General features: G+C 51.9%; 1 protein-coding gene across 1 annotated transcript in view; it reads right to left on the bottom strand.

The window, feature by feature from the left end:
- Positions 1-5,782, bottom strand: part of Tshz3 (teashirt zinc finger homeobox 3) — a 75,765-nt gene extending 69,983 nt beyond the window's left edge. The window contains exon 1 of the mRNA XM_031386223.1: positions 5,555-5,782. Within this exon, the coding sequence (XP_031242083.1) occupies positions 5,555-5,594 (40 nt within the window). The 5' untranslated portion in view covers positions 5,595-5,782. The remainder of the gene's footprint in view (positions 1-5,554) is intronic.
- Between the last annotated feature and the right edge of the window lie 5,993 nt (positions 5,783-11,775).

The raw sequence follows: 11,775 nt of genomic DNA, 5'->3' as shown, positions 1-11,775 counted from the left end.
ATAATAATCTAGAATCTGTCAGTCTCTCAGGCAAGTGGCCTTAAGCCCGCCATGTGCTACTGTCTTTGGGAAGATTATTTTCAAGAATGTATCTATCTCCTTACTGTAGCCACAAATAGCAACCTGAATTTTTGACTCAACATTGGATGTAAATTTTACACATGCTGAAAAAAAATTAAGGAAAGCTCCACTCTTTATCCATTTCTTACAATGCAGGTTTTTGAAAAAAAATAAAATCCAGAAAGGGAGGAAAAATATATTCATAGTCATTGTTTAGTAGGATTTAAAAATTAATTGAATGACTAACTGCAAATACTGGAAACTAGAATTAATCTGTCTGGATTTAAAAAAAAAAAAAAAGGCTTACAGACATTTAAATGCAAGTATCAGGACACTTTATCAACCTAACATAAAATTGTCATCTTATCTTATTATATGACTATTTTATGCATGTGTCAAAGAATTTAAAAATGACTGCCTGTCTATTGAGTCTAATTACAAGTGCACATTTTCTGCCTGGATGTTCAAGCCTACACCATTGTTACCAAATAAAATATATTGTATTCACCTTTCATTTTTACCTTCAGACACGGAAACCACCATTTAGAATCTAAGTAAAACACGAGCCTATGATCAGGGAGCACCTCACGGGGCCTTGGTTTGGCCTGTCTTCCATGCGCTCAGGCTCTGGGTGAAGGAAAAGCCTGCAGCTTCTTCCCAGAACCCAGCAGCTTAGTTGGCAAGGTACTAGTACAGAAGGGTAGATGCAGGTCACCTCACATTTTACTTTCTTAACTGCAAAGCCAGATATATGCATAGTTTGTCCAGTGGCAGGTAGGGATGGAAACTGAGCCCACAGGAAACCCTCACAAGGTTGCATCCAGAGTGCTTGATGGACTTAAAAGAGGCTGTGACATCAGGACCACGGGACACCTGCCAGTTCCTGGCCTTTCCTCATGTCTGTGCACTGCAGCCTGGCCAGGCCTCACTCTGCAGCCCATGTGTACAAGAAAAAGCACCCTAGACGGGATCCATACATCTCCCTTAGCATGATCCTTGTCTTTGACGAAGTGTCAGGCCCGACTGAAAGACAGGTTTGCAACCTACAAGCTCACCTGGGTTTCACATCTCCCAAATCTCTGAACACAATCACCTTCTGTTCTCATCACCTCACGAACCAGTCTTTAGTAAAGGAGAGGAGACGCAGAGTTTTGAGACACTCTGGGGAATAACTGTTGATATATCAGCTTTTGACAACGTTACTCACATTCAGGAACATACTCAAGGTAAACCCAAGAACAAAATGGCAATAACCTCTGCTCATAATCAAGGCTTGCCCTTGAAGCCCTCCTCTCTGACAGTCGTCAAAATCATGGGGTGGGGTTTACACTTCCCCAGGTAGAGACCCACAGAAAGATCCCTCGCCTTCCATCTCCTGTGTTTTTTTCTTCATTGACGACAACTTCTTCTCCTTCTTCTTCTTGTTCTTCTTCTTGTTCTTGTTCTTGTTCTTCTTCTTGTTCTTGTTCTTGTTCTTCTTCTTGTTCTTCTTGTTCTTCTTCTTCTTGTTCTTCTTCTTCTTCTTCTTCTTCTTCTTCTTCTTCTTCTTCTTCTTCTTCTTCTTCTTCTTCTTCTTCTTTTTCTTCTTCTTCCTCATCTTCTTCGTCTTCTTTTTAAAATGTATATAGTTCCTTTGGTTTTAAAGAAAATGGGGAGGAAAAAAAAAAAACATAGGCCAGCCAAAACCAGTTCTATGTCTCCTTGCTCTAGAGAAGACTGCCTATCCAAAGGAGATATGGCAGGTCTGAGAGAGAACACATTTCTCAGGCAGATGCGGGCATGTCTTCCTGAGTGCTCAGAGGCTTCCAAGAGAGAAGGCAGAAGATGCTGTGGGGAGCTGCCCTAGTAGGAAGCAACTTGATGAAGGTGTCACAAGCAAGCACACCACAAGGTGAGCCACCTCTCTGGCATGCGCATGTCCACTAGCACTGGGGAAGACCTGCTATCACAGGAAAACCCAGAGTTCAGTGACACCAGCTGGTCCTATCCCCTTTTACAAAAGTCGGGATGCCTGAAGATTGACCCTCACAAGGCCACCACCTAAGAACACCATAGAAGAATGCACCTTTGCAAGGAAAATAAAAAAAAAAAGAATTTAAAAGTCACTGATGAGTTCTTGCCCACTGAAGTTTTTTTTTTAAGCCGAACAGTGACCTTCTGTGCTGCACCCTCCAGAAAATGTACATAGGTGGATAGCTCAGCCCTGATATTTTCTGAAAATATCTGTTTAAAAACAAACACTATGATGTGTGTGTGTGTAGGGGGGTGTTTTAAGCAAGGAATAATAGCTATTTTGCCTACAGGACACTGGTCATGCCTAACCCAGCTTCAGTGTGCAATAACAATCTTCCCCGTACGAATGCCTGGCCTTTTCATATTACAAGCTCCCAGGAAGGAAACTCCTGCCCAGATTTCTGTCCAGAAGGTGAAGAAACTCCTCTTTCTTGCCCATTCTCCCTCTCTGCAAAAAGACTCTAGATCATGCATAATTTCTATTTTCAAAATCTAAATTGCAGAAATCATCTTTTCAGGGATTCTTGGAGCCTGCTTCGGCCTTTCGGAGAGCTATGCCACACTTGGCCTAGATAGAAAGCCTGCGTGCACCTGTGCGCTATGTCTGCAAGCTCTCCCCAGCTCTGGGCGCTTTGTGGTTGCTATTCTACCCCAGACCATTAAAAGGGCCCTAATTCCTATGACATGATTATCCAGGTACCAAAGCCCATTTGTCACCTGCAGCAGAAAATTGAGTTAATGCACAACTAAAGGCAGCCAGGACTGTGTAATATCAACTTGATTACATCAAACTAGCTGCAAACCTAATTCTGCTGCATGACACTGCGTCAAGCTTGTCATCTCCAATCATTAAAGCTGTCAGGAATCCATCAGGTTTACAGCTAATTAGGTGAACACTAATGAAGCTGGCAAAACAACTTTTCTTTTTTTATGGCTGAGCGGACCTTTCAGTTTTGGGGAGGGGGGGGCGTCGTTCTCCAGTATTCTCAAGGTTGCTGTGGACAGGATTCCCAGTCACCAATCAGCAGACATCTTTCTTTTTTCCCACCGTCTCTCTATCAGTACAAAGCAATCAATTTGTTATCACTCCCAGGATGTCACCAAAGCAGCTTCGAGAACTAAAAACAAAAAGGAGGGAAAGCAGAGAAGTTCCTAGTCCATCCATGCTAAGAAGCACACAAAGCAAAGCTCACTTCACACAGCTCACTTACTGGCCTGGGCCACTCATAAGCAGCCTAACTGTGGGATGGTTTTGTGTGGAGCCCTTCAGCCATCCTGCACCCCCTCCTCCACGAGTCCATTAGGCAGAGGCATTCTGATAAAGTAAATCCAAAACCAGGGTATGAGAAAGAAAGAAAGCACTCATTCTGCCAACTTCTGATTGACCATTAAGCTATTGATGAATGTGCCTGTCAGGAGAGAGACAATTAAATCAAATATGAAACAAAGTCGTTTTGACGGGTCATTTTGATAGAGCAAAGCCATTCTTCCATCTCCCATTAGTCGGGCAGTCAAGTTTTTATATAATGAATTTTCCTTAACTGACCTGAGATTTCCTGGCTGGCTTAGAAGTGCAAAAAGGTTAGGGAACAGGTTGCTTTAAAAAAAATAAAAATAATAAATAAAAATAAAAATCAAACCAACAGCATGTTTGAGAAAACAGCATGTTGGTCCTATGGGCCGGGTGGAGCAGTAAAGAAGAGCTACAGAGTTCAAAATCAAATGTAAAGATGCAACCACATATGTTTCATTGGATGGAGGCACAGATACCTTAAAAAATGTGTACCCGAAAAAGAAAGAAAAAAAAATCCCAGACTGGAAGAAGCCCAAGACATTCCTACTACCCAACTTTGTAAAGGATGCCTCCAAAGTTTTAGAGTTTATTTTGGGTAGATAAGCTCACTGCTAAAGCTTGGAATTTAAAGGAGGAGGTGGGATGAGCGGGCAGCATCAGTGAGGAGGTGAGCTCTCTGTTGGGATCTTCAAACTTTCTAAATTTGGGTAACACTGAGAGTACAGAGGGAAAGCATGCCTTCATTCTCTGCACCAAACCAAGCTGAATCCCCACCTAAGGCTTCCTCACAACACTGTCAGACCAATACACTTCTGGAAGAAGTACCTTATGGCTGCTTCCCTGTGACCCTGGTAAAGAGACTGGAGGCCAGAGTGCAGCTGAGGTAGGAGCCCCGCTGGCCTGATGGTAATCACCAGCAGCAGCAGCAGCAGCAGCAGCAGCAGCAGCAGCAGCCTGCAGAGCACCATCACTAGCCTGCATCCCACCAGCACGTGGAACATTACCTTGGTGACCCTTCTTCTCTCAGCCCTCCTCTCTTTTATCAAAAGAGAAGTGAGAAGAAAGAAGATTAAAGAAAAGGACTCCTATGTAACCCTCCCCTTCAGGCAGCATCTGAGCCTCTGCACGTCTGAGTGTTATTCATATCAAAATACATCACGTCCATATGTGGTCCTCTCTCAGCAAGCCGCCCCAAATCCCTGAAGTTGCACTGACAGGGCCCTCCTGACGTCACGGAGCTTGGCCTCACTATTGCTAGTGATTTATTGATGTTTATTGGGAATGAATAGATCAAAGGCACAGGCATGACGGGCGATCAATCAGTCATCAAATCAAGGGTGGCAACCGGCCAGAAACCCTTCTTCCAGCCAACGTGCCCCCAACCGACATTATTGCAAAATAATGTTATGTGTGTGGGTTTTGTTTTGTTTTCAATGATTCTCTTTTCCAGAAAAAAAAAAAAAAATCAGCTCAGTCCTAACAGGAGTTGACATTCCTGGCAGAAAAAGAGAGGGAGGGGGGAAGTACTCAGATATGTCCCAGAACTAAGTATTAGAAAAGGGTAGGGAGCAGCAGCGGAAAGAGACGGAGGGGGTAAGAAGACATTCACGAATGGAGGAAATGTCAGCATCCAACACTGACCTGACAGTCATCTGACAATACCCAGACCCAGTGCGCTCTGGTTTCCACCGCTGTACCCGGTTTGGGCCCAATAAATGAAGAATCAATCGAATTAGCAGTAAGGTGGCCAGAGGGATCCGCTAGCTCACTCTAACTCGCTCTGGTCCCGGTAGGCACCGGGTACTGCCCGGGACAACGCGGAAGATGTCCCAGAGAACTCAGGTGACCCCGCCCGCCCCCCACCGAAAGGCACCGGTTGGAGAGCGCCTTCCCCGCTGCAGCCGGATCGGCAGAGGCGGGGACCTAAGCCGGCTCGGTCGTCCCCAGGAGGGTGTGCGAGTCGGTCGAGCGAAGAACGTAGCGGGGCAACTGGGGGGCGCGCGCACCCGGGCAGGAGAGCCGCGAGCCAGCCGGGCTCCCGGAGTTACTCTGCGCCCGCAGAGACAGACAGAAAAAGAGAGAGAGGCGAGGAGTGCGGCGAGCAGCGCGGGGGCCGGCGGCCCAGAGGCGCGGCGCGAGCAGAGGAAGAGGAGGAGGACCGGAGGAGGAAGGGGAAGCCGCTCGTACCTGCTGCGCGCCGGGGCGCCTGCTGCTTCCTCCTCGGCATGATGCTTCTCCCGCGACTGCCACCGCCGCCGCCGCCGCCGCCGCTGCCGGGCTGAGCCGAGGGAGGGAGGGAGGGGCGGCGGGGGGGGGGGCGAGGCGGGCCTGCTCGCAGCCTCCCCCCCGGAGAGCGGCCGCCCGCAGGATGCTGCTGCGCCCCGGCTCTCCGCGTCCCCCCCTCGCTGCGCTCCGCCGCGATCCCCGAACGTGCGGAGGGAAGGAGGGCGGGCAAGGGAGGCGCGGGGAAGGAGGAGCGCGAGGGGGAGGAGGAGGCAGAGGAGGAGGAGGAGGAGGAGGAGGAGGACCGCGCTGCCGGCGGAATGGGAAGTTTGACAAATCGCTCCAGAGGCCCGAGGAGGAGGGGGCGGGGAGGAGCAGTCGCCCTGCCCCCCCCCCGCCCCGTCCCCAGACGAGGTGCTTGGGGTTCGGGGCTGGGGGGCGGGGAGTGAAGGAGGAGAAGGCGGGCAAGAGATGAGAGGAGGAGCCCAGGAGCGACCCCGGCCGGTCCTGCCCCGCTTCCCGCCCCCAAGCAGGGAGGTCAAGGCATCCGGGGGTGGAGGGGGGGGGCGCAGCCGCCGCCGCCGCGGCCCGGGGCTCAGCGGTCCAGTCTTCTGCCCACGGCGCGGCTGGAGCGGCGGCGTCGGCAACAGGCAAGCTTAAAGGAAAAGGAGATGATCGTGTCACTCGCCTGCCCGCGGAGGCGCCCCCAGCCCGGGTCCTGGCCCGGACGCCTGCCCAGGGCCCCCCGCCCAAGTCCAGACACTCGGAGCTGGCCCCCCGTCTCCGCCCCGAGCGCTCTCGCAGGGGCGCGGGGTCCGCCCTGCGGAGCCCGTCCCGGGGCGCCCACAGCCCCCGCCCATCCCTCTTCCCCACCCGGGCTCAACCCCGGGCCGCTCCCGGCTGCCCCTCCCGGCCCGCACTCCTCTCTACCCGCCGCGTGCAAAGCCCCAGAGCGCTACCCAACTTGGGATGGTACCCCTACAAAGATGCCAGGGCCCCGGGGGATGCCCTGGAGAGAAGATGTGCTGGCTGACATGGGTGTGGGCCCTGGGGCTCCTCTCCTGGGACCCACCGTGGCTACCTCCTTCCGTTCCCCCGCCCCCCGTCATAAACTTTCCCAGGCTTGTTTCGGGGGTAAGCGTGGGAGGGGGCACCTCCAAGTTTCCTTTACTGACTTTGGGACAATCACCGTCTCAGCACCCCGCGTCTCGCCCCCTTGGGCTCCTGGCCGCGCCCCCCACCCAAGGCGTCGTAGGTTGCCAAGGCGGGAACGGGGGAGGGAGAAGAAACTCGGGCTCCCCTGCCCATCCCCCGCCGGGGTGCGCCCTGGACGGGGGGCTGCCTCAGCCGCTCCCGGCTTAGGAGCAGTTCTGGACGAAGGGGATTGATTATTGATTGGGTGATTGGGGTCGCAGAGGCTCCGGGCAGACTCGGCCGATACGTCCCGGGAAGGAGGCGGCTGGAAGGCTGCGGTGGCGACAGGGCGACGTGGGCTCACTTACTCTGGTGGTGAGGGCGCGGGTGGGCTGGATTTCACGCGAGCGACCCTCGAGCGGTGGCGGCTGAGCGCCAGCCAGAGCTTGAGAGGCGCGGGCGGCGGCGCATCGATGCGCTGCGGGCTCGATTGCGTCTCCCTGGGCCAGCTCTTAGGCCGGGAATGGGGCGGCCGCGGCGCAGCGGGCTCCGGGCGGCGGTGGCTGGGGTGGCCTCTGGGCCCCTAGCTCCCGGGAGCAGCACTGTATCTGGGTGCGCCGGCTGGGACCCTGGCACCCACGCGAGCCCCGAGGCCCACAGTCTACACGAGGGCTGGCGCCCTGCGCCCCAGGGCTAGCCGCCTGAGCGCACTGGGAGCTGCAAACCCTGGCCTTCCTTTCTGGCTCCTTTTATTTTTTTCTTCTTCTTCTTCCTCTTATTTTAAACTTATTTTTCCCTTCCCTCTTCTTCAGCCCTGTCTCTTTTTCATGCTTTCTTTGTGGTTGGTTTTTCAAGTTTGTTTTAAAAGTTCACAGCGTGCTTTTCTTTTTCTTATAGACCAGGAGACCAAGATCTCACCCTACCGGTAAGATCAAAAGTCTCAGCTCGCCCCCGGCCGGCCGGCTTGGGCTGGGTCCAGACGCCTCCCTGAATGCAGATGTGTGGCCGCTGTCCTCCGGGGCTTTAAAGCTGGCTCCAGCGCCTAGGCGCTCGGGAGTTGAGTTAACCCGGCGTGGATCCCGGGCGGAGTCGAGAGCCAGAAGCCCGTGCGGCTGAGCTCCCGAGCTGCCAGTGTGTGTCGCGTACCGTGGGTGGGTGCGCCTGGGGTGCCTGGTGCCTGCGGCTGCAGAGGCCGAAGCGGCGTCTCCTCTAGGCCGAGGAGACGCGGGCCCCGGCGCGTAAAGCTTCTTGCGAGCGAGGGATCGGTGAGTCGGCTGGCCCCGCCGTTGACCTCACGGTTCAGGTGGCCGCTGCGCCCCTCTGACCTGGAGGAGGGTCGTTGTCCCTGGAGGTCAGACCCAGAAAGTCCCCGGCTCACATTTAAAGCCGGGAGAGCCCATTTAGGCACGCCGGCGGCGGCGTGTTCACAGCGCTGGGCACCGCGTACCGGGAGTTCGCCCAAAGGATGCTTCCCTCTCCCTTTGCTTCCTTTTGGTGCTCTCTCAACCTTCGTTCCCTCGCTGCCCACCCCCACTCCTCATACCCTCGTGCTGTGGCTCAAGCGGCTCCCCTGTCGCCTGTCGGCACCCCTGCTTGCCAGTGCCTAGCCCTCCCTGCTCAGACGCCGCGCACTGTGTGATCCGCCCTAACATCTGTCCGTCCAACCATTGGCGCATCCATCAGTGTCAATGGGCTGCACATTGCAGCGACAGCCTGTCACGCACAACACGGACTGTGAGGAGTGCACACTGCGGCCACACTGCCTTGCCCGGTGGGGCACTCAAACAGATTCGGCCGTCTTGGCACCGCCTGGATTTCTATTTCTGCCGAGTTCTTTTAGCTTACATGCACCCATTCGCCCTTAAACTGGGAGATCACAACGTGTGCATAGTTTTCTAGGTCGTTCTACGGATGGAACATTGGAACAGCGCAAGTGGGCAAGGTCAGCCTACTCCTTATATTTCCTTAGGATTTCTCTTCGCTTCTGCTGTAAGCCTGGGTGTAACTAAAAGAGCAGGGTTCCCCCAAATTCTCACCCGACACAAAGTAGATCCTGAAGCTACCAGAATGCGGGACCTTAACTTTCTTCACTGGGCTAGGTGCTAGGTTATGGAGTTTGCCCTTCTGCACCTAGCAAGATTTCAACAAGAACAAAAACTTTGTATAGCCGGGACTGACTGCTGCTTCCTAGGGCCTGACCTGGAGAAAGGCCGACCAATGGACTCTAGGTGAAAGTGAAGGGGCCTCTGTTTAGGAAGAAATGGCGTCTGATAGGAGTAACTCTGAAATTCACATGTCATTACAGAAAAGGGGGCAGGGCCATATGTTTGAGAAACCAGAGTTTGCAGATAGTTCCTGGCTGCCGAGGCTGCAGTTGCGAGTTCTTCCTTTTGTACTTCCTTTGCTTCCCGCTCCTTCTGGATCTACTCAGATGGTTAAACACACAAGCACAGGTGTCCCCGATGAGTATGACCCTCCCAGAGGCCTTTCAATTCTCTAAGAACCGCAGGGGAAGGGTATGTGCAGGAGTCCTACTTCTCTGACATCTGAAAGAAGTCTGCCTGGCATTTGACCTGACTTTATTATTGTAAATATTTTCTGTCGACTGTTCCGGCGGCAAGCAACCCTTTCTGCAGTTCATATCGCAGTTAGGGGATTCCAAGGGGAAAAGAGCTGCGTTCGGGCAAGCGCTAAGGGTTGCTAGGTGCTGGGAAAGGCCAGAGAAGGGTTGCGTAGGCACGCTCAGGAAAGTAACCTGTGCTGTAGGATGTCGGCTCCGCACACCGCATTCAGCGGTCCAGCTGTTTTCACACTCTACTAGAGGGCGGAAAAGCCCGAGCATGGTAGAGGATATAGAATTCTGTAAAAGATATACTATGTAGAAATCGTTCACTCTACTCTTCATAGAGACTCGGTTATCTTTTAAAGGCAACAATAGGCTTTCCGTGTCTGGGCAAGTACCTAGGAACTTCTGGTCCACTTTGAATTGTGCTGGGTAGTGAATGTCTTAAGTTAAAGACTTCTACCTTTGAGAGGTGTCGAATTTCTGAGAATAATTTATTAAGCCCCTAAAAATAAACTGAGGAAAAAAGGAGCTGAATGAAGAGAAACACCTAAACACCCAATGCCAAAAGCCCATGGGGAAAACTGGGAGCTGGCATCTTGGTCAGGAGACTCACCTTGAAATTGGGTGGTCAGATTATGACCCCTCCACATTCCCAGGAACCAAGACTGCCCCTGAGACTGCATCTAAGACTCAGTGGAAACCTGGTGGACTGCTACCTTCCGACGAATCTCCAGAAGATTCCCAGAGAGAGTTGTCTAGGTCAACGGTGACACACCCTACCCAGATTTCCATTCCTGGGACCGATTATCATAAGTTTCATCCACCTTGGCTAGCCTGAGCCCCTTGAGGGTGGGTCATATCAATTAAAGACATGGCTCAAAACAATGTTCTGAGATGCAAGGAGCCTACACCCAGCCCAGTATACTGTTTACAGTTATATGATGGGAAGTAGTGGCTTGGCCACTACCTGGAGGCAGCCAAGTTTGTGTTCTAGGTGGCCACTGAGGGTAGTTAAATGATAGCCTTCCTGGTCCTAGGAAGGCTGGAGTATGTCTCTAGTGGAGTACCCACCAAGAAGAAAAGGACACCCTGAATGCCATCATTCCAGGAGCTAGGGTTACCTGGTGTCTCCCAGACAGGTGTGGCCTAAACTCTGACTTCAGATGGGGGTACATGCTGAGTCCATGGAAGTGTCATCTTGAAGGGCTCTGGGAGCCTTTGGTGATGGCATGGGCCTTTGGCAACAACCCGGGGTGGGTCCTGACTAGGGGTCCCAGTACTAACTTATCTCTAACCTGAAATGGTCAGGAAACCTTGTGGACCTGCTTTTTTTCCCCTCGCTTTTCTGGGTCAGGCAATGATGGAAAAGTGCCATGGGACCGAAGATTCCTACCACTCATTCATTTCAACCTGGCACTGGGCTTCAGTCCCTGCCAAAGCCGGGGTTAGGAGGGCCTGAGTCAGGCTTTAGCCTGTTTGCTTAAGGTACTTTCTCACAGCAGTGAAAGTTTGTTTCTCTTTTTTCCTGGTAGCTTTGTTTTAAGAAACCAGATGTTTTCTTTGCAAATTCTCCCCAAGAACATTTACAGTTTGGACTTGAACTTTGAAAATCAGGGCCGGTAGATGAGGTATATTAATGCCACTTCTCTCCCAGCTTCTGGAGAGCTGCATCAGGTGCAAGGAAAGTGAGACTAAGGGTGGAGGACAATCTAAGAAAAGGAAGAGAATGGTTTTATGCAAAACAAGAATTATAAGAACTTCCCAAATCCAACACAAGAAGACACAGCCATATATGCAGGCATACACTCCCATCCCCCTCCTGGTATCCAATCTAATTTGCTAATTTTTTAGGTCTTGGGACTCGTAAGAAAAGACCCAATTTTGCCTACATGGCCAGTGCAAGTCTGTGGGTTTTCAGCTGAACTTTTTGACTTGAAAGCAAAAGGGCTGGAGGGCTTCTGTCCCAGGTAGCCTTGCTGCTGGTGATCAGTCCGGATTCCGGGATGCAGATGGGGCGGGTTGAAAGCTAGTTGACTCGATTAGGAAGAACTTTGGTGGTAAATCCCAGAGGTGTAGCTTTCCCTCCCCCAAGGAAGCTGGTGCCTGCTGCTTTCCCTTCCATTTGCTTCATCCCCTCTTCCCATCCTAGATTCCTGGGCAATTAGCTTAAAGAAAAGCACAACAAAAACTAAATCTAACAGCAGAGGGACGGGAGATGATGATCGTGGGTGGGGTGGGGTCTGGGCTTAAGCCAAGCAGCTTCTTTACCCACTGTGGCAGTCCCCGGATCCCTTCTTCCCTCCCCCAACCCTATTTTCAAATACCTCCGTTTTCTTCCGAAATGTTTTTTCATTCGTTTAGCGAAGTTACGGAAAACTTTTTGGAGACCGACAGTTAAATAGAGAAAACTGAAAGTCTTTGTATTTCCGTCTTAACAGGACAGAGCTGCTTTAAGCTCCTTTCAAGAGAACAGTTACCAAGGAAA

This window comes from Mastomys coucha, unplaced genomic scaffold (assembly GCF_008632895.1).
Source record: "Mastomys coucha isolate ucsf_1 unplaced genomic scaffold, UCSF_Mcou_1 pScaffold21, whole genome shotgun sequence".
Lineage (NCBI taxonomy): Eukaryota > Metazoa > Chordata > Mammalia > Rodentia > Muridae > Mastomys > Mastomys coucha.
Note: the sequence above shows the minus strand (reverse complement) of the source record. Positions and strands in the feature narration are given on the sequence as shown.